General features: G+C 36.2%; 1 protein-coding gene across 2 annotated transcripts in view; it reads left to right on the forward strand.

Moving 5' to 3' along the window:
• The window catches only part of fkbp16 (FKBP prolyl isomerase 16), a 71359-nt gene that overhangs the window by 5447 nt on the left and 37926 nt on the right, over window positions 1-27986 (forward strand). The window contains exons 2-4 of one of the 2 annotated variants that reach the window (XM_067390474.1): window positions 4708-5568; window positions 7445-7614; window positions 7996-8084. In XM_067390474.1, coding sequence (XP_067246575.1) covers window positions 4989-5568; window positions 7445-7614; window positions 7996-8084 — 839 coding nt within the window. In that variant the 5' untranslated portion in view covers window positions 4708-4988. The remainder of the gene's footprint in view (window positions 1-4707; window positions 5569-7444; window positions 7615-7995; window positions 8085-27986) is intronic. The other variant, XM_067390475.1, reaches the window with a different exon arrangement.

The raw sequence follows: 27986 nt of genomic DNA on the forward strand, positions 1-27986 counted from the left end.
AATGATGAGAAAAGCTCAGACTGTCATTTTGAACTAGATTAAAATGTGCATACAGAAAAATGATTCACTTAATCTAGCCAGGCAATCATCTGCACCTTTTAAGCTTGCAAACAGATGAGGTGAAATGGACAGTGAGGGGGGAAAATAGAGAATTTAGGTTAATTGGAAGACATAATCCCCAACAGACAAGGTGCTTGGGCCTTTGGATTAAGGAGCTCTCTCATAGTCTCTAATGGAAACTCTACTTGCCATATGGCTGTCTGAGATACAGGGACATCTGAAGCCGACTGGACAAACAATATATCTTACCTTGGATTGTGGTTTATAATAAAACATGCCACTGACTCTTGAATTGCTTTGGAATATTATTCCATGAGATCCCATGTTATGTGTACATAAAAATACAGATGAGTTCAAGTATTTTTTAGGCAAACAGAGCCATAATGAAGTGTCAAGGGTCTTAGGAATGGATCTAAGTAGAGATTAAAGTACATGAGATTCACTGCTGCACTTCAAATGGGACAAGCAACTTACAAAAGAAAACAGCCAAAACATTGTATATCCAGGGTCATTTTATTCATCAAGCCTTGAGTTGTGACAAGTTTCTTCTCTGAAACTCCCTTCCTTTCCACTTACTTTTTAAAAAATTGTTTGGGGATTTTATATTTGGCAGAGAAGCTTACAGAGTTGGCAAGGTTTCCACAGTATGTGGCAATCTTGAAAGATTTCAGCTCACCAAATTGATAAACAAACATTAGTCTTTCTTACATAAAACATCAATTTTATTCAAAGTGTCATTCTTTTCAAACAGTAAGTCGCTTGGTCATCAGCTTAGTGACTATTCAGAAATCCACCACAGCTGTTCAAGTGCCATTTTAAGGTCCAGGTTAAACAAGAAGTCAGTCCTGTGGCCTTTGGCTAATCTTACCCTTGCCATAAACAGTGCCAACAGCCTCTAGAGAATGCAGAAAGCAAATAAAAATCTCTAGTGTGTTTCGAGACAAATCCAAGATCAACATTCTGAAAGCTGCATATAAAGTCACATCCGTGTACTTAAACTGAATATTTACCTTTGATGCACTAATGTCACACCGCTAAACAATGCAATAATTTTATGTTTATTGCATCTCACTCAAACTACCATAATTTGAAGTTTAAATTCAAGGACAAGCATTCTAGATATTATTGTTGCCAGTCAAATGATTGATTGTTGTTTTAAAGATGTATTTGAGCGTGATTAATAAGTGTAAAACAATCATGAATAAGGACATTGAAAATGCTTGTCTTGTCTTGAAATTATGCATGGCTCACTGATGTCTCCTTTAAACTTGGCATGTTGGAAACCTGGAAAAACCTGTTTATGTGTTCACAGTGTGTACTATCTGCGGTCAATGCCCGTTCTCCTCTTGAGAATATGGCAAAGGGTTTTCTCTTTACCTTTGCTCAGTATCTAAACAAATATCAGTTTGAATTTTGTTCTGCCAATATATTTAAAATTGCATTAGAAGGATATCAACACTACCCTTGAAAAGTTTGGGGTCAGTAATATATATATATATATATATATATATATATATATATATATATATATATATATATATATATATATATATATATATATATATAAAATTACTTTTATACAGCAATTGATAAAAAGTGAAAAAACAAATCATTTTCAAATAAATGATGTTCTTTTGAACCTACTACACACCAAAGACTGAACAAAAAATGTATAGTTTTCACAAAAATATTAAGCAGCACAAATGTTTTCAACATAGACAATTATACGATTTTTTTCTTAAAGGTGCAGTAGGTAAATTTTAGCGGCATCTAGCAATGCAGTTGCGAATTGCAACCAACGGCTCAGTCCACCGCTCATCCCTCATATTCGAAGCACATAGAGAAGCTAAGATGGCTGACACAGAACAAAGATGTCGTCATCTGAGACAGAAGAGAGTAGCCAGTCAAGCAATGAGGTTTCTTTTTACTTCTAACAAGAATGGTCTCTGCTTCTAATAAACCAGACGACTACTACTACTACTACTTCTTCTTATTCGTGCATATTCAACATAGTGACTATGCAAGCTGCTTCTAAAAACACCAACAAAGAAGATCAACAACAACATAGTGACAAAATGCGTTCTGTAGAGCAGTTTTTCCATTTAGGACTACTGTAGAAACATGTCGGCGCAAAATGGCGACTTCCATGTAAGGGGACCCACGGCAAAGTCCCTTTAAGACAAGTCATTTCACTCGGCGGCCATCTTTGAAATGCCTCTCGGGCATTCAAGTGCAGCTTCCATCTCTTTGAATGGGGAAACATCAAATTCTCTAAAGCTGTTTGCCAAGCTTTCGATTAAATTTCATATTTGAAATCACCAATGAAATCTGACAACAACTGTCTCATAAATTTTGTTTCTAAATGCTCAAATCATGACAAAAAAACGGTATTTTTCAGGCTGGATCAAGCTAATGCACATGCGCAGTCCTAAATGCGCATCTCATGTCTCGCGTCTAACTGTTTCTATAGGAACCGGAGCTTCTAATGGCCGCTGCAGTGACGCGATGACTTTACCAATTGGTGATTGGCTCTTATTTAAAGGCAGGACTTATGCCGCCTTCCAGGAAACCCGTAACCCGTGTTTTTCCAAACTTGAAAGTGCACTGGGATGGCAGTCAAACCCATGACTTCCCACCTGTGAACTCATACTAGATAGATGTACTCCCAGTTCTGCGCTCTGACGTCACATAGCCTGCGAAACAACAATGGCAGCCACTACGGATGCAGTGTTTATGCAAGTGCACAGTAAAAAAATGTAAAATAAAAGGTATAACAGCTTCTCTTGCCATATGCACCATTTTTCCTCCTCTGTTTCCCTCAAATAAGCAAGGAGTAAGCACCTTGGCGATATAAATAATTGTAAATGAGCATAAGCCCCATATGGTCCGCCATGCTTGTTTGTTTACACTCAAGCAGTTTGGCGTGACTTGCCTAGAACGCTACAAAGTTGTGAGTCGTGGTTTGAAGTTGTGACTTATGGGCTCAAAAACCAGCCTGGAACGCAGCATTATTCTGCCATATTGCGCATTGCACTTTCTCACATTCAAAACAATATATGACGTGTCTTGTGTTATTCTATAGTCTTTGCCCGCAGTGTATGTGTAACGGAGGCCAGCTAGTAGTTGCTGTGTGAGTAAAGGCGAGTAGGACCTGGGTAGAGGGGTTACATTGGTGCCGTGACCCAGATGGGAGTGAGGTTTAGGAAGGTGAGTGTAACGGAGGCCAGCTAATAGTTGCTGTGTGAGTAAACCTCACTCCTCTGATCTCAAGAGATGCTCTAGCGACTGACACTAGGGGTTGTAGCCTTTAGCCTCCTTGTTAGAGCGTCCAACTCCCATGCCGGAGACCCAGGTTCAAGGCCCACATAGAGCAGGGCGAGTAGGACCTGGGTAGAGGGGTTACATTGGTGCCATGACCCGGATGGGAGTGAGGTTTAGGAAGGTGAGTGTAATGGAGGCCAGCTAATAGTTGCTGTGCAAGTAAACCTCACAGGGTAATAAAAGCATAACGGTTCATTATGTAAGGTCTGTATATACCAATGAAAACATAGTTATGTATATTATATTGTATTTCTGTCAATAGATCCTCCTAAATATTACACACTGGTCATTTAAGCAGCAATTTAAAATGTATTAAAATAGACAATATTTTTGATAGAATAAATTCAGACTAGTGAGCATAAGAGACTTCTTTTAAAAACATTTTAAAAAAAAATCTTACCAAACCCAAACTTTCAAAAGGTAGTGTATGATCACGGTTATCACAGATTCCTGTTCAAAAAGTAAATTCACCAAGTTTCATATGGAAAACCAGCAAATAACAAATAAAATTAGCATCAATATGTACTTTTTCTTTACATAAACATTAAAATAATAACATTAAAAATGATGGGCAGATTTTAAAGGAGTGTCTTACAACAATCTACAATGCACAAGTTCAAATAGAGTTTTGACAAAAAAAGTCACATATTTCAGCCTCTAAATCATTTTTATAAAAGTCAAAAAAGATAAATTACTGACATTTATAATGCACATTAACCTTTATTATTAATATTATGCGGTCCATGCAGCTTTAAAGGGGTATGGTTTATCTAATTGAGATGTAAATGAGCCCTATTGTCACTCCCAGCAAGTGAGAACAGGTGAGAACTGCAACTTTAGAGGCGTTTTTCTCCCTATAGAGCTTTCTTGAATGCCTACCTTCAAATGGCCACAACTTCTCCAAACATTATCAGATTTCCATGTGTCACACATCTTTGGAAAGCTTGGAGACTACACTTTCAGAATCTGTGAATAACTCAAAATGCCCCAGAACCGACTTGTGTCCCTACTTTCCGTGACTGGTCACATATTGGAATAATTTTTCTCTGTACTTAATATATTTATATTTCTGCATTATAGTCAAAGTAAACACAACCAGAATAGTAAACAGTCCCTGAAGTCCTCTTATTGGTGTACGCATTCATGGAAACAGTATTATGGGACGACGTGATGAAGTCATTAAGAAGCTTACAGACGTTGGGGCAGATTAGATTTTGCTCTTCTAATCCAACAGATTATCACTGCACACAACTCTACTGACCAGTAGGGCTTTACATTTGAACACAATTCTCATGCATTGATCATTTCTTGCATCCTTCGATACAGAATCAACACATTCACTGCAAAACATAACAACAAGGACCATTTTACGAGATCTGCAGGAAATGGACTGGCCACAGATGGGATTTATGTCATGCAGTGATGCATTTCCATGATAATTCTATTAGGACCCATGTGGACGAGGCGCTTTAGAAAATACTACACGCCGTCACTAATGGATGCAGGTGCTCATCAGCTTGGCAGTTAAGCAGCAGCGATATCAATTTCTACAAACCTGGCGTGTGTTGTGTGCTGGAAAGACGTTCAGCACTTTTAGGAAGAGATAAATGGTATCCTTAGCACCGTGTGGGGACATGGAACCAGAAGCCGGAGAACCAGAGGAGACAACATTGGAGTCTGAAATGTTTGTTAGGGAGAAAGAGGAGGTAAAGAGTGAAGAAGGTAACCAGCCCTGGCAGGTGCTCCAAGAACCAATCACGGAGCTGGAGAGAATGAATATTACAGGTAAGGAGGATGAGAAGAAATCAGTGGAAGACAAAGATGATGAAGAAGGAAGTGAGAAGAAAGACAAAATGGAGAATGAAGAGGCAGAAGAGATGAAGTGTGCTGAAAACTTAAGCAACATGCCCACAGATGCTAATGCCTCCAGCAGCGACCCAACCAATGAGTCCATTCTCTCAAATACTCACATCAGCCCACCTGTGACCAATGAATCAGACCCAGAGGACAGCAGAAAACTGACAAAGACTCCCAGTTTTGGGAAAACCGTTCGGTTTAAGGAAATTGAAGCAGTGGAAGAAAGGGACAGCGCAGATGACACTCTTTTTCCAGACTTTGACAATGAAGAGTGGAGCAGCACCAGCTTTGAGGAGCTGTTTCTGGCAGACGACTGGAAGGATGTTACAGGTATGTCCATGTTGACATATTAGTTTAGTCTGAAACAAATAATACACTCAAAGCCATCCAATTTGTTATCAGGAAATCATTGAAAATACTCTTCTCAACACCTAACGTCTAAAAGGCCGTTTTCACAGTGATACCATAGATTATAAGAAGCATTTTGAGTTCCTGAAAGAACCTTTCAGTGAAAAGTTCTTAAAAAAACTTCTTTTTTTTGTCTTAATGTGTGGTCACATTTAACATTGTTTGGCAAATTTGCATGAGTGAAATCCAGGCATCAGGAATTTCGTGAGAGGGTGAAATATTTCCCTATGCAGATTTTGCCATAGGTTTAAATTGGTCAAGCATTTTAGTTGGTCTTGTTGACCAACAGAAAGCTGTTTGGTTTGAGAGTAAGTGACTCCTATGGGAGCAGTACATGCTTCATATAGCAAGACACTGTTGACAATAAACAATAGACCTATTTTGTCCACTAAATTTCATCAAAATTTCACTAATGTGACCACACCTTTACTGTGAAGAACATTTTAATGATCTGAAGAGCATTGTTCCACTATAAAGAACATTTTGTTCAATGGAAAGTTTCATGGATGTTAAAGGTTCTTCAATAAACCATAGATGCCAATAAAGAACCATTATTTTTAAAAGGTTAGTTCACCCAAAAAATGAAAATCTTGTAATTAATTACTCACCCTCATGTTGTTCCACACCCATAAGACCTTCATTCATCTTCAGAACACAAATTAAGATATTTTTAAGCCTCAAATTAAGCCTGCATTGCCAGCAAGACAATCAGAAGTATTTAAATTAGACGTATTTAAAACAGTTCATGTGACTACAGTGGTTCAACCTTAATGTTATGAAGCGACGAGAATACTTTTTATGCAGCAAAAAAACTAAATAACAACTTTATTCAACAATATCTAGTGATGGATGATTTCAAAACACTGCTTCATGATGCTTCGAAGCTTTACGAATCTTTTGTTAGTTTGTGTTTTGGATGGAATGTTGTTTGGAATCAGTGTTTATCAAACTGCCAAAGTCACATGATTTCAGTAAACGAGGCTTCGTTACGTCAGAGGTATATAGAAATTTCAATGGTTTACCAGTGGGGGTGTGGTTTGATACATGCTCCAAACCACTGATTTAAAACAAAAGATTCGTAAAGCTTCATGAAGCAGTGTTCAGAAATCGCCCATCACTAGATATTGTTGAAATAAAGTCATTATATTGTTTTTTGTTTGTTTTTTGCACACAAAAAGTATTCTTGTCGCTTCATAACATTAAGGTTGAACCACTGTAGTCACATGACCTGTTTTAAATATGTCTTTAGTAGCTTTCTGGGCATTGAAAGTGTTAATTGTCTTGCTGGCAATGCAGGCCTCACTGAGCAATCAGATTTTATGAAAAATATCTTAATTTGTGTACTGAAGATGAACGGTCTTACAGGTTTGGAACAACATGAGGGTGAGTAATTAATGACAGAATTTTCATTTTTGGGTGAACTAACCCTTTAAGAAAACTGTCTCGGTGTTTTTTGTTTAAACAATACAAGTCAACAAAGTTCAGTGCTGTTTTGGAACCCATTGACAGTCATTATATGGACAAAAACAGTTGATACATTCTTCAGAATATCTTCATTTTTGTTCCACAGCAGAAAGAAATTCGTACAGGTTTGGAATGACATAAGTAATCAATGTCAGAATTTTCACTTTTGGGAGAATTATCCTTTTAACAGGCTTAACCAGAAAGACCTCCTTGGTCAGCAGCTTTACTAACAACACACTAAAAACATCCACACACAGTTTGACACATTGCTTTAGGGTCTTGTTGATCTCTTTCCCCTCCCCCGTTTTCCCTCCACTACCCCAACCGCCTGTAGATGACCGCCTGGTAAGGAAGAAGGTGTTACAGGCCAGTCCCGAGAATGCCCTGACCCCGGCTTGGGGTCAAGAGGTCACACTGAAAATGCAGGGTGTGCTAGAGGATAGGACTATGGTGGAGAAAGACTGCAAGCTGGTCTTCGTTATCGGAGAGGGAGATGTCAACCAGGTGAGACACATAGACAGGCAAAGGAAAGCACACACACGCACACACACAAACTCTGGAACACCTGCCAGCATCTTGTCTATCACCTCGCACCTGCTGCCTGTAGAGTTTTCCATAGGGATTAACCTGTGTTTTCACATGTTGAGTTCTGTATGTGTTTACCCAAGGCTGGGAAAAAGCCACCTCCTTGCTGATTCACTTTTCAATGGAAAGTTAGTAAGGTCAATTTTGTTTGCCAACAGTTCAAACTGTAAAGCCTTAAAGACTGCGATTAAGCATTGTTTGCTTAAGTTATCTTGCTATGACTAAATCTATATACGTACAATAAAATCTATAGAATATGTGTTATCTGAAGTTTAAAATGTGCCTGTTTTGCATGTATAGGCGCTGGAGGAGGGCGCCATGTCAATGAAGCAAGGGGAGATTGCTTTACTGCTTGCAGATTCACAATACATCTATGGACTCCTGGGAAGGTAAGAGAAAATATACCTGTGTTATTTGCCCAATAATGTATACACTGATTGGGTTTTGGGGCTAAAATACAAGCAGGTTTTTTAAAGGTGAATTTAGGTTTTCACATTCTAAGTTAGACATTCAAAAAGGAAGTATGGGAGGGTGGAGAGCACTGCTCAACGGGTCTCTTGTGACATCAGTTTGAAAAAGTCAAGTGTCTTCTATCCTCACAGGGTGGGACCGAGTCCTTTTATACCTGTTGCTGTCAGGGCAAACGGCCTGTCCCCAGTAGCTTGTTTAATGAACCATGAACAGCAGCAGATGGCTTTCCCAAAACACAATTGAGGACGTTTTCAGGAACCCCTCTTACTTCTTTAACTATAGGCAATAATTTTGATTAACCACTCGCTTCACTCACTAATTTACATCATGAGGGTGAAAACTCATTAAAATGTAAGTTTAGTTTTACTTACGTGGCTGGTGTCTATCTTTTCAAAAGTAAAAAGGTAAAAACAGTGCTGTCTGAATCAGCACATTCTCAGGGGTTTGTGACATACATCAGATGTTGGCTATATTATATATATATATATATATATATATATATATATATATATATATATATATATATATATATATATATATATCACACATACAGTAAAACTGTAATATTAGTGAAATATTATTACAATTTAAAAATAAATTTTCTATTTGAATATATTTTAAAATATATTCAAATAGAAAACTTTTTTTTTAACTGAAATTAAAAAAATATTTATTTTAGATTTAACTTTTAAATCATGAAACTTTATGTGAAAAAAAAAAATGTGTCCCGCATTTTCATGTACCATCATTTTGAGTTAAATGTGTTCAAAAGTCTGAAAATCTTTGTGTAACTTTAAGGAACGTCACTACCAAACACCTTTTTTTTTTCTGCAATTAAGCAAACTTTTTTTCCGTGTTATTCCATAAACTTTAGTTTTTGTGTGTACAACTGTTCAGAACTGTGCTAGCTAACCATGTGCTGATTAGCATCTTTGAGCTACGTTCAAAAGTATCTAAATCTTTGGTAGTGACATCTATGTTTTGGTAGTGACAAAAGGGAACACACAATCATTTATTTGGGGGAAATAAACAAAATTTTATATTACAGTTATCCAAATCATTAGAATTTTAGTATGTTTTATTATGCAAATTATTAGTGTTTTAGTATGCGAGTTAAAATTCTGTTATGTGATGTGGTGGCTACTGGCTACCAACACATTACTGTAACTACCAAAAATGTGCAGTCACGGCCGAAACATAAAATCAAAAATAAAGTATATTAAATTATCAACTAAGATGTTATTATAGTGTTTGGTTCAATGTATATTCAAACTAATGAATCTTTAACTTTGAAATCAGTATGATATGCCTTTCACAAAGAAAGACTGGATTCGAAATACAACAAATCTCATAAATTACACTTGAAATATTGTTAAAATTGTTACTGTGAAAACTTTTTTTTTTTAAAATAGCAAAAATATATATACAAGGACAAGTAGATGTAAAGAAAAATATTAATCGGTCAATGTAATCCTTTGTATTAAAGGTACAATTTGTGATTTTTTTTTTCCGCTAGAGGTCGCTAGAAGCCTATTCAAAACAAAGGCGTAGTTTGATGACGCCAAGTTTTAGAGCGTAAACTTGGGACATGTGGTCTCCATCTCAACGGACGGTGCAAAAGAATAGGGATTGGAGTCTGGAATAACTCATGTTCGTGGATGCGATTATAAACGTTACTGTAGTATGAAGCAGAGTAGGACAGAGTGTTGCGGGAGCTGAACGAGGAGCTGGAGCGATTGATCAACACACGCCTCACGAGCAGCGGGACTTTTATTATGACACAGTCGCCGGCGCCGCTTCCGCTTTTCCGGTCATGAGTTTACGGGAGCTGTCCTTGTCGACAGAACCAGCGGCAGATGGTAAACAGTAATTATGTTCCATAAATAAGTTACACAATCCACCATAAAACGTACAAGAAGTAAATAAGGAACTGCTTGAAGCGAGCTAGTGGTTTGCTGGACGCTAGACACTACTTCCGCATTTGTCCACGGCACTGTTGTCATGTGGTTTCTGCGTCAGTAAAGGCGGTAACAAAGGTAACTGACGTCATTGACAGGCGACTGCACTGCCCCGTGTCACTGTTTAGAATGGTTTACAAGTAGTTGAAAACATTAGAGATATTGTTAGTAATCAGCTGGACAAAAAAAAACACTAGCCTAGTGGTTTTTGGATATTTTAATGCAAAAATGTTACATATTGTACCTTTAAATTATTTATTATTGTGTTTTGGTAGTGACAAATTTGGGGAGAGGAAAAATATTCCAAAACTTTCTGAGAATTAACTGCATAATTACCAGAAATGTGTACCTTGAATATTACAAAATTTGTAAAAAAAAAAAAAAAAAAAATGTCAAGCCATTTCCAACTCTGACTTTGAACCGATTCAGTAGAATGGCCCATATATATATATATATACATATATATAATTTTTGAATGCTTTAGAAATGTTGTAAATTAAATAGGCTAGTTCTGTTATAAATAGCTGTTTAATTTTCCATATGTTTGCTTTGTATTCACGTTCACAAAGTAAATCCATGCATGTAGACAAGCAGTGAACAGTCATGTGTTTTTGAGAAGACATTCCAGAATTACAGATTTCAAATCAATTGCACGGGTAACCATGTGCTGTGTCTTTAGTTCATTGCAATATGACATTTGCGTATCCATCGTCAGATTTGTGATGCCTTCAGATGATATGCAACTGCATTTACTGAGATGCAGATCCCTGCCTGTGATTTAGAGGGTATTTTAGGCATGAGTTTACTTATTACAGATTTACTCGTAAGCACAAAATGACCAGAGATTACTCAGAGGTCCTGGGGGACCGCGAGCTGGGGTCATGTTGTTCTCGTATCATGATTGTGGTCTTGAGCTTTGATCTGTTTGTATGTTAACTACACAAGCACACATATGTTTGTGTGGAGTGCAGCGTGTGAGAGGGCTCAGGAGTGATCGTTAGCTTTGGCTTGTAGCAGTGCAGACACAAGGGCTAAAGGGACATGTTCCTGTGTGATTCTCTCTCTTTGGCCCTGTTATGAGTGGCGTCCGCTGGGAGCTGGCAGTCGTGAGAGGCAGACTGATCCGCAGTTAATGGTTGTTTTGATGCTACTGATTAGAACTGTAAGCGGCAAACTTAAATTTAGCCTTGGCCCAAAGGTAGACCTCACAGGCTTCTTGCCAGCACTTAAAAGGATGACAGCAAAGCCACTGTGACAACATCTCCTCCCATGGCACTGAATAGGTACAACGCACACACACATATGCATACACACACACCTACACACCGACAATGCTTCCCTAAAAAGCAGCTGCATTTAGCAGAAGTGCTAAAATCAAACCTCTTCAAAATAAAGGTTCCAAAAGGGGATTTTCACAACAATTCCATAGAAGAATCAACAGTTCTTAAAAGAAACTTTTTTTTTTAGTGTGAAAAACATTTTAAAGAGGACCTGTTATGCTTTGTACAATTTCAACTTTTTTAGTGTGTAATGTTGCTGTTTGAGCATGAAAAAGTTCTGCTAAGTTACAAAGTGCAAAGTCACTCCAAAGGGAGTTATTCTCTACATTAGTGCGCATTGTTTCTGAACTCCCTCAAACACGTCCATTGTAGTCTTGAGTTTTCTTCCGGGAACAAACATGTCACAATATTCCCCATTTAAATCATTTTAGCCCAAGGGGCGAGGCCTTGTTGAGTTGCGTTAGTAGTGTGTTGAAACTCATTGTTATGTTAACATTGACCAATATTGACCAATCACAACACACTGGTTCAGCCAGCCAATCAGAGCACATTGCAATTTTTGGAAGGAGGGGCTTCATAGAGACAGGAACTCAACAGGGGTGTGTTTCCCATACAATGACTTAAAGGGATAGTTCACCCAAAAATATCCCATGGTTTACTCACCCTCAAGTCATGGTGTATATCTATCTTCCTTTAGACTCACACAATCTGAGATATATTTAAAAATATCCTGGCTCTTATAAACTTTATAATGGTAGTGAATGGGATTTTGAATCCCATAAAATGCATCCATCCATCATAAAAATAATCCAAGGGGGTTAATAAAAAGCGATTAGGCTGAAGCGAAGCAATTCGTTTTTGTAAGAAAAATATCCATATTTAAAACTTTATAAACCAAATGAGTAACCCCTGACGCGATGTATGATGAAGGATGTAGGAGTAGCGTTAGCTTAAACGCCTCTCGTGGTTTAAACAAATAGGGCTGGGCAACAAACTCAAGCTCCTCCTCTCTTATATCGAAATTTTACGACATTTCTCTTTAAAATTTCTCGTTTTAGACTTCTAATTTGTGACTGGTGTTTTGTTTTGTTCGCGTAAAGTCAGAGGTTACTCTTCCATCGCAAATCAATGCGTACGGCCGTTTGCAGGAAGCTACACTCTAAAAAATGTTTGGTTAAAAACAACCCACGTTGGGTTGAAAATGGACAAACCCAGCAATTGGGTTGTTTTAACCCAGTGGTTGGGTTAAATGTTTGCCCAACCTGCTGGGTAGTTTTATTTAACCCAACTACTGATTAAAAATGACTATATGTCTGGCTTAAAATGAATCCAAAATAGGTGAGAAATTAAAAATCAGACACATAATTACTAGAGGCAACAATGATAATCAAAAAGTGTACATTTATTAATAAGCAATTTAATACATGTTTATTGTTTATTATTCATTACCTTATTAATAAATGCTCATTTATTAATTTCCAGCATATTTTGGGTTCATTTTAAGCAAGCAATACAGTAATTTTTATACAATAGTTGAGTTAAATAAAACTACCCAGCACGTTGGGCAAACATTTAACCCAACCACTGGGTTAAAACAACCCAATTGCTGGGTTTGTCCATTTTCAACCCAACTTGGGTTGTTTTTAACCCAGCATTTTTTAGAGTGTAGTTATTGTAGTTAATGAAGTTTTAAATATGGATGTTTTCCTTACAAACACCCATCGCTTCACTTCAGAAGGCCTTTATTAACCCCATGGAGACGTATGGATTATTTTTATGATGGATGGATGCATTTTTTCCGGCTTCAAAATCACGCCCCCCATTCACTACCATTATAAAGCTTAGAAGTGTTTGTCGATGTAAATGTGATTGTGTTTGTCTGAAAGAAGATAGTCATATACTGCTAGGATGGCTTGAGGGTGAGTAAATCATGGGAAAATTTTCATTTTTGGGTGAACTATCCCTTTAACTCGCTGCTAAACTACCATGCATCATTGAAGAAAACAACTAGTCACAAGCTAGTTTCCCGAAACCGTATTGTTGCAAATTTATCATTCAACCACAATGGTCAATGATGTCACGCAGGAAGTAATAACTTTTTTAAATCAATCAGTTTGAGATTGTATTAATGCTAGACTTTTTGCTATAAATTACGGACATGGCATCTAAGGACTAATTATCTTTTTATTTTTCAGATATTTTGCTTTATTTACAGATTCAGTCATAGGCTCGTTCTTAAATACTAGAGCACGTACACACATGCGCAATGGTGTTTTTAATCTCTTGACAAACTAAAAGATGTAAATGACATTTGTATATATTCAATATATAAACATATATATGTATTGCACTAAATGTCAGCTTGCTTATTTTGCTCAAGATAAGGATTTATTAAGTCCACATCATGCAATCAAGAAACTATGCTTCTAACCACAGGTCGAAAGCTGTCGTTCAAACCATACAACTTTGTTTGTTGGAACTACGGATTTGGGAAACTATGCTGAACTATGCTGATAACGACGGAACTTGCGACGGCTAATGATGCTTTCAGGAAACACACCCCAGAGTGTTACTGACAGACTGGGAAGAGAGGTGCTGCAACAATGTAAAATATGTGAAAAATAATGTTTTTGTTTTTTTGATCTTTCAAGCATGAAAACCTATTCTAGTACACCACAAAATCAAGACACTGAAAAAGGGCTTCTTTAATAATCTAAAGAACTGTTTTCCACTGTAAAGAACCTTTTGGGGAATGGAAACGTTCCATGGATGTTAAAGGTTCTTCATGGAAAACGGTTTCAATTCTTCTACAAAGAACCTTTATTTATAAGAGTGTATACATATGTTTGAACTGCACAGTATACTTCTAGTATCTTAAAAAGTGAACAACATTATATAAACAGGCCTGTTAGATATTTGAGAACTGAGTCTGATAAAGGCTCCTTTGACAAGGAGCTCAAAAAAACAAACAAAAAAAACATCACATCCAACATGTTTTCCTTATTTGACAACTGTGACGGCTTGTCAAAGTGGCAATACGGCAGATGGAGGGAGCGGAAAGTAGCTGAGAGGAAGCTCCTGAAGGAAGAAAGAAAAAAAAGGAAGAGTTAAAAGGAGCATGAGAAAAAATCTCATTTAGTTTCTCTCCAGTGGCTGTGGCACGTATTGACTGAGCCCTGTCGGTAGCCTGTTACAGACAGCGCTGTCTCCACCAAGAGCACTTCACAGCTTTTTGTTGGAGCCGACTGCAGACAGACTCATTCAACTGACTGTGATTGGAGTCGCAGCGTTGTGCTGAAGAGTGTGTGTGTTTTCTCTCTAATGCATGCATCAGTGGCTTATTAGTTATGGAACAGCAGGTGACTGTTTTTTCATTAATGGAAGTGGATCAAGGTTAAAGCACATCCATGTTGATCTCCCAGAAAAGCACATAAGAGAAAGTAACTCTGATCACATCTCACAATATTGCAGATGATTTCCAAATGTGTAAAACTGGACCCCTTCAGTCGCTGACCTGTAGGCATACAAATAAAAAATATCTCTGAAGCTTTCAACAATATCAGATCTATGGAAGATTGTTTCTGCCACAGAATAAAACAATTTAAAAGATCATTTTTAACTCACAATTCGTACTTTTTTTTTTCTCACAATTGCGAGATATAAACTTGCAATTGCGAGTTATGAAGTCAAATTCTGAGAAAACAGACTTTTTTTCCTCAAACGTGTTTATCACTCGCAATTCTGACTTTATAACTCGCAATTCTGACTTAATATTTCACAATTCTGACTTTATATCTCGCAATTCTGACTTTATATCTCGCAATTCTGACTTTATATCTCGCAATTCTGACTTTATATCTCGCAATTCTGACTTTATATCTCGCAATTCTGACTTTATATCTTGCAATTCTGACTTTATATCTCGCAATTCTGACTTAATATTTCACAATTCTGACTTTATATCTCGCAATTCTGACTTTATAACTCACAATTCTGACTTTATATCTCGCAATTCTGACTTTATATCTCGCAATTCTGACTTTATATCTCGCAATTCTGACTTAATATTTCACAATTCTGACTTTATATCTCGCAATTCTGACTTTATATCTCGCAATTCTGACTTTATAACTCACAATTCTGAATTTATATCTCACAATTCTGACTTATAACTCGCAATTCTGACTTAATATTTCACAATTCTGACTTTATATCTCGCAATTCTGACTTTATATCTCGCAATTCTGACTTAATATTTCACAATTCTGACTTTATATCTCGCAATTCTGACTTTATAACTCACAATTCTGACTCAATATCTCGCAATTCTGACTTAATATTTCACAATTCTGACTTTTTATCTCGCAATTCTGACTTTATATCTCGCAATTCTGACTCAATATCTCGCAATTCTGACTTTATATCTCGCAATTCTGACTTTATAACTCGCAATTCTGACTTAATATTTCACAATTCTGACTTTATAACTCACAATTCTGACTTTATATCTCGCAATTCTGACTTAATATTTCACAATTCTGACTTAATATTTCACAATTCTGACTTTATATCTCGCAATTCTGACTTTATATCTCGCAATTCTGACTTTATATCTCGCAATTCTGACTTTATATCTCGCAATTCTGACTTAATATTTCGCAATTCTGACTTAATATTTCACAATTCTGACTTTATATCTCGCAATTCTGACTTTATAACTCACAATTCTGACTTTATATCTCGCAATTCTGACTTTATATCTCACAATTCTGACTTTATATCTCGCAATTCTGACTTTATATCTCGCAATTCTGACTTTATATCTCGCAATTCTGACTTTATATCTCGCAATTCTGACTTAATATTTCACAATTCTGACTTTATATCTCGCAATTCTGACTTTATAACTCGCAATTCTGACTTAATATTTCACAATTCTGACTTTATATCTCGCAATTCTGACTTTATAACTCGCAATTCTGACTTTATAACTCGCAATTCTGACTTTATATCTCGCAATTCTGACTTTATAACTCACAATTCTGACTTTATAACTCGCAATTCTGACTTTTTATCTCGCAATTCTGACTTTATATCTCGCAATTCTGACTTAATATTTCACAATTCTGACTTTATAACTCGCAATTCTGACTTAATATTTCACAATTCTGACTTTATATCTCGCAATTCTGACTTTATATCTCGCAATTCTGACTTTATATCTCGCAATTCTGACTTTATAACTCGCAATTCTGACTTTATATCTCGCAATTCTGACTTTATATCTCGCAATTCTGACTTAATCTTTCACAATTCTGACTTTATAACTCGCAATTCTGACTTAATATTTCACAATTCTGACTTTATAACTCACAATTCTGACTTAATATTTCACAATTCTGACTTTATATCTCGCAATTCTGACTTTATATCTCGCAATTCTGACTTTATATCTCGCAATTCTGACTTTATATCTCGCAATTCTGACTTTATATCTCGCAATTCTGACTTTATATCTTGCAATTCTGACTAAATATTTCACAATTCTGACTTTATAACTCGAAATTCTGACTTTATATCTTGCAATTCTGACTTTAACTCACAATTCTGACTTAATATTTCACAATTCTGACTTTATATCTCGCAATTCTGACTTTATAACTCACAATTCTGACTTTATAACTCACAATTCTGACTTTATAACTCGCAATTCGGACTTAATATTTCACAATTCTGACTTTATATCTCGCAATTCTGACTTTATATCTCACAATTCTGACTTTATTTCACGCAATTCTGACTTTATAACTCACAATTCTGACTTGTTAACTCGCAATTCTGACTTGTTAACTCGCAATTCTGACTTGTTAACTCGCAATTCTGACTTTATAACTCGCAATTCTGACTTTATAACTCGCAATTCTGACTTTATTTCACGCAATTCTGACTTTATAACTCACAATTCTGACTTGTTAACTCGCAATTCTGACTTGTTAACTCGCAATTCTGACTTTATAACTCGCAATTCTGACTTTATTTCACGCAATTCTGACTTTATATCACGCAATTCTGACTTTATATCTCGCAATTCTGACTTTATTTCACGCAATTCTGACTTTATATCACGCAATTCTGACTTTATATCACACAATTCTGACAAACCGACAAACACACTCTACAAACGCAACTCTTGCTCTTCTCCCCCTTTTTTTGTGTATTCCTGTGGGCGGAGGTTAGTCAAAAAACTGTTTTAGTGACATCATTAAAGAAGGAAGTAGAGGGATGTAGTCCAAACTGGCCGTTCGATGTAGACGACTTCTGTTAAATAAAATATCTCGCTTGGCATTGAACTTTGAGCTTTAAAATTTTACAGATTTTATATATACTCTAACAACAACATTACACACTAACTAAAATTTGAAACATGGGATCACGAAGAACAGGACCTTTAATAAACACTCTGTTATAGAAAACAATGCCATATGCTGAAAACCACCGATGGTTTATAGTTTTCAGCACCTTCTAACTGATGCTTTCAAGACTATCACAAGTCATTTTCGCAGCACTGTCAGCTGGCCAAAAACTCTCTCACAGACCATCCTTGTTGAACCCTGATGTGATTGTCTGTATGATGATACAGCTTCAATATGGGCCAATCACTATTAGTAATACCATAGTAGCCTTTAAATTAATGTTTATTGTTTTATACAAATGAATTATGATGTCATTCTAGAGCAGATGGCAGAGAAGATGATATGTTTACTCCTTACAGCTAAGAAAAAGTGCTGCTAGTGTTTGTCGAAAAGCCCACCAATCACATTCAATTTGCTTTGACTCACCGCCACCATTTAATTTATGTTTGGCATTTGCATAGAATATGCCAAAGACAGTGATGATACAGAAATCCCAGGCCGCTTTTAAAAATGCTCCTAATGCAAATGAGTCACCCATTTTGCTGGAAAACACGATAGCTGATCACTGCTCACCCACTCACCCTCCGTCACACAAACACACATTGTTGCTTTCTCACTGACACACACTAAAAACACACATAGATAGACAAACACACCCTCACCGTGAACCCCGCGCTCCTCTTTTCTCTCTCTCAAGCTTTTATCTGTATACTTGCCGGAATCCAACACCCCCGACAGATAAACATGCCGGACATGAGCAAATAATAAATTAGCGTGTGAGCCGGGTACAAAAGTTCTCAAGCCAAACAGAGCCGTGTGTGTTATGTGTGTTATGGCAGAAACACAATGCTATCTTTTCCAGGATGTGCGGAGATGAGGACCACCTTCATGTTGGTCTTGGCGAAGGGACTCAATGAGCCGTGCTAGAGAGGAAAGTGTGTATTTACTCGGACATCGAGACATGTCGTAAAATTTAATGAACAAACCCCAGATGGCTTGGGATGAACTGGAGTGGATCTCTAACAAGAATATCACGCTGAAATTGTCTCATAAAAAACTGGTTGTGTTCATGTTTAAAGCAAAACCCAGTCCTTAAATGACCTCTAACAATTTCAATGCTCACTAATGTGAGATCCAGTGAGCAAAGCAAATATACAGGCACAGTGGATGGCTGGGACTGAACATAAGGAGAACCAAAGGTCACTGGACACCTTAACAGATTCATTAAGCCTTTTCAGGGAAAAGCTGTAGTTAACTACGATAAAGCTAAAAACAAATCCTTACCGTATGTCATGAGGTGGTAAACTGCAAGTTAGCTTGGCATTAAAGGTGACTTTATAGTGTGGCTCATCTAGAAGTAGGAATATTTTAGGTTCAATACAAGTTAAGGGATTAGTTCACTTCAGAATTAAAATTCCTGATGTCATCCAAGATGTATATGTTTCTTTCTTCAGTCAAAAAGAAATCAATTTTTTTGAAGAAAACATTCAAGGATTTTTCTCTCTATAGTGGACTTTACCGGGGTTCAACTGGTTGAAGGTCTAAACTGCAGTTTCAGTGCAGCTTCAAAGAGCTCTACATGATCCCAGCCGAGGAATAAGGGTCTATAGTGAAATGATTGGTCATTTTCTAAAACAAAAAATTAAAAAATGTATATACTTTTTAACCACAAATGCTCATCTTTGCACTGGTCTGCGATGTGCCACGCATTACGTAATCATGTTGGAAAGGTTTTCGGTAGAAGTACCGCAGTAGAGTAAAAAACTCCATCTCATTTTCTCCTCAAACTTTAAAATCATTAAAATTGTTTTCATTTTTTTTGTAAAAGATGTTTGACTTAGTCTTTGCATGTCCTTTTACACTGGATCGGTACTTCCACCTACATCACACATGACCTTTCCAATGTGATTACATAATGCGTGGCATATCTCAGAGCAGTGAAAGACAAGCATTTGTGGTTAAAAAGTATATACATTTTTATTTTTTTTTAAAAATGACCCTTATTCCTCAGTGTAGAGCCCTTTGAAGCTGGTGACTTCCACATAAACCCCACTAGTTCACATTCAAATCTGCCTCCATCCAATCAACAACCAATATAGAGCCAAGTCCCCTGCCCTACATTTTCTTTTCTTTTTTGATGTGCGTCACAATATGGAGGAAATGATCTGTCACTATTTCCATTATGTTGCAACTCTAAAAATCTGGACTGCAGTGAGCCACTTACAATGGAAGTGAATGTGAATCTGTAAATGTTAAAATACTGAGTAAAATATGTGAATAAAAGCCTAAATTCAATCGCTTCATCATATAAAGCGATCAAGTCTCTTCAGAAAATTTGGACTAAACCGCACAGGATTAGTTTTACAATCTCTTTATGAACTATTTGAAGCGTAGTTGCATATATGGTGGGACAGAAATCTCTCAGATTTCATCAAAAAGATCTTTATTTGTGTTCTGAAGATGAATGAAAATCTTACAGGTTTGGAACGACATGAGGGTGATTAATTAATGACAGAATTTTCATTTTAGGGTGAAGTAACCCTTTAATAACCGTTTCTGTAAACCTTTTATAGTTACTATATATCCATTTTTATTTTGTTACCATGAAAACATAATGCCTAAACCCAAAAATGACTTTAAATGACCATTTGTACAGCTCAACTAATACACTTTTTCACAGAAGTAATGTAAGTGCTTTTATAAAATTATAAGCTTCACATTTCTGCTTTTAAATCCTCAAAAAGTGCCGCATTTATTTCCAGTGTAAGTGCCTCACAATCACATGGAGTCAAAAATATTTTTTTGTGGTAATCAACATAGCCAACCACAAATGATACTGTCGAATAGGGCTGTCAAACGATTAATCACGATTAATCGCATGCAAAATAAAAGTTTGAGTTTGCCTAATATATGTGGGTGTACTGTGTGTAATTACTATGTATGTATAAATAAACACATCCATGTATATATTTGAGAAATTTTTACAAGTATATGTGTTTATTTATATTTTTATATAATTTATATTATTTATAAATACATTTTTTGTACATAAATAACATATTTCTCTTAAATATATACATTAATTTGTGTGTATTTATATATTACACATATAAATTACACATATTACTCACACATATATTATTATACAAACTCAAACTTTTATTTTGTATGTGATTAATCGCGATTAATCACGATTAATCGTTTGACAGCCCTACTGTCGAATGATCTTAACTTATACTGAACCTAAAATTTTAAATAATCATAAAAATAGATTTTTAATAGTACCGTTTACAGTTTATTGCTGACCTTGACCTGAACAAATCTGATTAATACTGATGAAATCAAAGCATTTGTATTATCCCTCTTTGATTTTTTTTAATTTAGTTGTTAGCATATGCTAACGATTTGGATTGTATTCAGCTCAGTCAAGCATGCAATCTCTGACAAAGCTGTAATATCATCATTAATCAAGTTCTTCCAATCTCTTTGTAAAACAACTAAACTTGGCCTTCTTACGAAGAACACAAGTCTTTGTTTACTCAAATTCATACACTCACAGAATGAAAGAAGAAGTGCAAACAGATTGAGCCTTTAAGCAAACATGGTGTGAGCTGTGTAGGTGTGTGAAATGAAGAGACGTCTCTCTTCTCATCTGAATGTCAAATTGTGTGATGAGGATTTTGTGAGTGTACTGTTTGTGCCATTGATAAAATCTTCCGGCTGCACTGACATATGACACATTCTCGCACACATGCACACGCGCGCAATCGCACGCACTCAAAGTGATGAGTCTGTTCGCAGCATGGCTTTTAAATCACCACACACAGTTCTAGGTTCTGTTTGTGGGCCAAGCCTTGAGAAAGAGCAGAAGAAAAGAACTGGCAGTAGCTCACCCAGAAACATGACTCAGCAATTCAAATGGACAAAAATCTGCAAGTGTCAAACATCTGCTTTAGCAAAAACCAATCTTGTGCTTCATGCAGAAGGACATAGAGTAATACATTGGCATAATGAGAAAGTTTGCCTGCATGTTTTTCAATCATACAATCAATATATTTGCTGATCCTGGAACAACATTCCAATCAACCAATCAGATTTGAGGGACAAGTTTACAGTTTATGTCAAGTTTAGGCTTACAGCCAGGGTTAAGTGCTTCTACATCAGTGTTATTCATCACTTCCCCTCTGATTTTAGGGTTAAGTTGTGGGTGGGGTTAGGTTTAGGGGTAGGAATAGGGTTAGGACTAAACTTTCAGATCAAGAATGTTGTTCCAGGATGAACAAAATATGATGATCCAGGAACATGGCAAAATCACGGTGACCGTATACAGTAGGTGTGTGTTTAAGTGGGTCATAAATGGGCTGTGGGAATGTGACACTATTTCACTATCGCATCAGTGTACAGTGTGTGTGTGTGTCAGAGAGAGAACTTGAGAAATCGCATGACTCACGGTGAGTGACCAATCACTGCTGACGTTCAACCCCGGAGCTGCACTGTATTGTCATTATGAAGAGCTTTTTAACAGGAGAATACTGTCAGGAAGCCTATTGGCTCAACTTCGACATGCAAATGTCTGTGTGTGTGCGTGCACGTTTTTGTGATTTATGAGGACACAAATTTGTACAATGACGCTGGTATTACGACATAAACATGAAATATGAGGACATTTCATGAGTCCTCATATTTAAAATAGCTTTAAAAACATACTAAACAATGTTTTATCAAAAATGTTAAAATGCAGAATGTTTTCTGTGATGGGTAGGTTTAGGGGTAGGGGGATACAATGTACAGTTTGTACAGTATAAAAACCATTACGCCTATGGAATGTCCCCTGTGCGTGTGTGTGTGTGTGCTTCAGGTATACCCTATTTTATGGGGAGACATTTTTTTGGTCCCCATGAGGAAAGCAGCATATAAATTATACTAATGATTTTTTTTTTTTTTTTTTTAAATGTCAAAAGTTATCTGTGATGGTTAGGTTTAGGGTTAGGTGATATAATATACAGTTTGTACAGTATAAAAGTCATTATGTCTATGGAAAGTCCCCATAAAACATGAAAGTGTGTGTGTCTGTGTGTTTTAACCTTTATGGTTTGCATGCAATGCTTGAGCTGGTCAATATTTCCTGCATGCCCCAAAAATGGGCCCTATCAAGCTTGGTTTATAGTCGTCACAAAAATGACGTCATCGCGGTGTGCGCAGCCATGCGAGTTGAGTGTGCGAGACCTCGGCTGTGTCCGAAAACTGGAAAATGCTGCCTTCCGAGGACACATTTCAAGGTAGTAAGGCATCAAGGGTCCTCCGAATCCAATGTTAGCTTCACTTCCTCTCTCATGAGATACCTTGTTCAGATCGATTTTTGAAGGAAGCATAGATGTATCCTTAGCTGCCTTTGATATCCCACAATCCTGTGCTTTCCATTCTGCGACAGTTGAGCTAGAAAAATAAAGATGGCGTCTGAAAGTTGCATTTGCTGCTCAGTTTGTGTGTAAATGTAAGATTTTGACCAACATATTTCAATTTTGATATAATTTCTATTGAGAAATTACTACTGTAATAAATAAATATTTGTTTAGTTCTCACCAAAGCTCGCGCTATATTGCTGTAGATCATTAAACTGTTACACTGCCTCAGAAGTCTGTCCGAAATCAGTTAAGTGAGGTGCCTTCATGCACAAACGCTGCCATACAAGTTATTCTCTTATAAGACAGCGAGGCAGCAAGACAGCTCTCTAGGTTTTCAGACGCAGCTCTCATTTCGCCTGGAGGTGTACACGTCATTTTTCGTAACTTTGTGCGCGGCTCCGCATCCAAAGATGAACGACTTCGAGTCGATTCTGGCCGAGCAGATACATCTGCACCATCAGCTTTCAGTTTGCGCTTGTCCAAATTCATTGCTTACATTTATAAATAAAATTTTTAATTAAATTAAAGGTCCATATTTAATCAAAATGTTCATGAAATTAAATAAAAATGTTTTATTTTAAAAGAGATTGTTGATTCATTTTATACATATGTTCTCATATCCATATATATCGTTCTAATGTCACAAGTAATAATCTCAACTGGATTTTACACGCTTCTTTGGTTCTTTTGAGTTTGTTGAAGTGTACCAACATCGTCACATGTGTACCTTACTTCTTCTCACCACTGCTTCCTGATGGTTTAGAGAACAATTACTCCAAGTCGTCCCCTATAAACGCCTCGTCTGTTTGAGGAGGAGTGCGCACAGTCAGCGGAGGCTCGCGTTGCTGAGCCAGCCGAAAGTATAAACAAGGTTTCATACACCCGTCGCAATGCGACACCAGGTGTGACGCAAGTGTTTTTTGCTAGTTTCAGCCGGACGCAGTTATCATTTTCACATCCTGCGCCACGTTGTTTAGATATCAAATGCACTCGCGGCCATCTGTTCGGCCATGGGCGTGCTGGTCTGAAAACGAGGTGTGTTCAGGTGCGTTGTTGGCGTGTTGCTATTTTGAGGCAACTGAAAACGACTGCGCCATTGACCAACAAAAACCTGTTCTAAAGTCAATGGCACAGTATTTTTTTTTTTATTTAAAGGTTACGTTAGCAATATGTGCCTATAGACGGGTGCACAGCGCACATACACTCTGCCTGTTACACACACAGGGATGTGCAGCAGGCAGCACACAAACATGCCAAATATTAAAAATAAAAGGATTCCTCTCTGGAGGGACAACCCTTTTGGACCATGCACCTGGCGTGCCGACCATTTTTTTTTTCCACCGATAAACTAGTAAAAGTGGATTCGGACATGCCCTAAGTGCATGCCCTTCAGACCATGTGCTTAGATCGTTAAAATAGGGCCCTATATATCACAGAGAGACTACTACATGGTTAAAATGTATGGAAATATCAGAGTAAACTGTCACTCAATGTCATGTGTAGTTTTGGAAACATTCCCACAGTAGATTCATGATGAGGGCTGTAGCAGCATGTGATTTCAGAGATTAAGACTAGCTAGAACTCCTGTGAATCAGAGCCACTCCCAGCAGTCATGCTGCAGTCAGATCAGACACACACACACACAAGCCAAAATTCAGGTAGAAATGTTCATGCATGTCTGAATACACACCCACAAAGAGTGACATCGGTTTCACTGGAACTTGGATGTCACTGCTAATCATTAACCTTAAAATTAAAGTATTTTACTTACAACAATCTTTCCAACTAAAATATTTTTGGCAAAAAAAAAATAAAAAATTCAATAATGGCGCAATCGTAGAGCAACACATTAATATGCGTTCCAGTGTGAACTGACTTTATGACTAGCAGCAGAGTCATGCATGCATTTTAACTATCAGCATAAATTTTGTTCTAGCTTGCAGCTTATTCTGGCCTATAATTGCCCATCTAGACTGGGAAAGCTTGTTGACATGAAAAGTGAACAATCACAGTTTAGTTTTAACATGTTAGGGTTGACACTCAAACACTCACACAGCAACATCTGTATATGACAGACTAGATAGAAAACACGGGGAAAATTTGCAGAAATTAGTGCATACTTTGTACACTCTAAAAAATGCTGGGTTAAAAACAACCCAAGTTGGGTTGAAAATGGACAAACCCAGCGGTTGGGTTAAATGTTTGCCCAACCTGCTGGGTAGTTTTATTTAAACCAAATATTATTTAAAAATTGCTATATGGCTAGCTTAAAATGAACCCAAAATAGTTGGGAAATTAAAAAAACAGATACAATTAGAGACAACAATAATAGACAAAAGGTGAATGTTTATTAATAAGCTTTAATATTTTATTAATGTAAATTTAATAGTTTATTAATATAAATTTATTAATAAGCAATTTAATAAATGTTTATTGTTTAGTAATTATTAATTGAACATTAATAAATGTTAATTTCCAACATACTTTGGGTTAATTTTAATTAAGCAATACAGTCATTTTTAAACAATAGTTGAGTTAAATAAAACTACCCAGCAGGTTGGGCAAACATTTAACCCAACCGCTGGGTTTGTCCATTTTCAACCCAACTTGGGTTTTTTTTAACCCAGCATTTTTTAGAGTGTAATAAGAATTTCTAATGTGTCATGTACAGATTATTTTACTTACACCACCATTCGAAAGCTTTTTATGCTGCATTTATTTGATCAAAAATATTGTAAAATAGCACCATTTAAAATAGTTGTTTTCTATTTTAATATATTTTAAAATGTAATTTTTCCTGTAATGCAAAGCTGAATTTTCAGCATCATTACTCCTGTCTTCAGTGTCACATGATCCTTCAGAAATGATTTGCTTCTCAAGAAACATTTCTTATTATTATCAATGTTGAAAACAGTTGTGCTACTCAATATTTTTGTGGAAATCATGATCATTTTAGAAGGATACTTTGAGAAATAGAAAGTTCAAAAGAACAACATTTAATTGAAATAAAAATGTTTTATTTATTCATCTTTGATGTCACTTTTGATCAATTTAATGCATCCTTTCTGATTAATAATAATAAAAAAAACGTACTGACCCCAAACATTTGAACATTAGTGACTAAAGTAGAACAATTCTGCATGTTATATATATATATATATATATATATATATATATATATATATATATATATATATATATATATATATATATATATATATATATATATATATATATATATATATATATATATATATATTCAGATTAGTTTATGCACTGAATCTTTTGAGTACATTTTAAAGTCAAATCTACTTCATGTCAAGCTGAGATTAAATCTAATTTAAAACCATAAAAATCTGATACAGACACTTAAAATAATCTAGGAATATTTAAATTAACTATATATAGTCAAACCAAACTGTATTCAGAGACCTTGAACATTTCATTCATTAATACAGTTTATTTCACTAAAGTTTAAGAAATAGTAATAAAATATGACAAGATCTCAGAGTTAAACTGTGTCAGAAAAAAATAATCATAATTATGTCAGATAACACTGAAGCAAAACATGGCCAGGTCAAAGTGTCTGAATAATTTTTGGTTCCAAATTTTTTTTCAGTTTATTGATATGAAGAATTTTGGGGTATGATATGTCAAAGTTTACTTTATTTTGCTATCCTCACTTACATAAATGAACTATAGTGTCCTGCACCCACTAGTAAAAATATATCAAAAATATCAAAAATGTCTGAATAATTTTTGGTTTGACTGTATATATATATATATATATATATATATATAAACAAGACACAGCCGCACATATCAGACTCTAACACATGGTTCCTATACAACACAATAATGTTGTATACAAACAAATTGTTTTAAGCAGAACATGAACTCCATCACAAAACAACTTGACAACAACTTAAACAATAACAAGCATAAATAAATGCAACTTTATTAATGATTCATGTTAATTAATTTCAGAAAATTGCTCTGAACTATTACCCCTTTGACTAGCAATCATTAAAAGTTCAACATCACTTTCATGGCTTGTGAGATCATGACATTTCACTCCCCACCCAAATCTCCACCTGCGTTCCCAAAAAAGAAATGGTGCACACGTGAACTGGACAGCACACGCACAGAGACAGACACCCACACGCAGATACAATCTCACTGCTGATAACAGAGACCTGTTTAACCCTTCGCTCATTTCAAAAACAGACTCGGGACCAGCTGATGTTTGGCTGCAGCTTGACTCCGAATGTTCTGCATTACATTCTTTTTCACTCCATGCGAGACTAAACATTTGGTTAGAACAATCTTGAGCAGTTTGCCTTCTGTTTGACCTGTGCATCTGCAGCCCTCAGTGTTTCTTCTCCCTTTTGTCTGTTATTTGCTTGTGCTTGACTTGTTCCTGGAAAACCCAGCGTTATCATCCACATCAACTAGACATTCACAGTAACATGAGACAGATTAAACTGTTTTTATTGTTGTTTTGTTGTTCCGTATCTTCTAGTAGTTATGCAAGGGTATTAACCCTTTGACACTGTTAGAGGACCAACACACCTATTCCATAAGCTTATTATGATTTATTATTTCTTTGATGCAAAACTGGTCATGTACACACTTTAAACCTGTGGGAGTGACAGCAATGAGTGACTAAACAAAAAGAAAAGACAGACTAAAGAAAATACGGTTGCCATTAACCCGAATTTGTGTGAGTGAATTTAGTTTAAATGTGGTTAGCGCTTTTGTGAT

Source organism: Chanodichthys erythropterus, chromosome 7 (assembly GCF_024489055.1).
Source record: "Chanodichthys erythropterus isolate Z2021 chromosome 7, ASM2448905v1, whole genome shotgun sequence".
Taxonomy (NCBI): Eukaryota; Metazoa; Chordata; class Actinopteri; order Cypriniformes; family Xenocyprididae; genus Chanodichthys; species Chanodichthys erythropterus.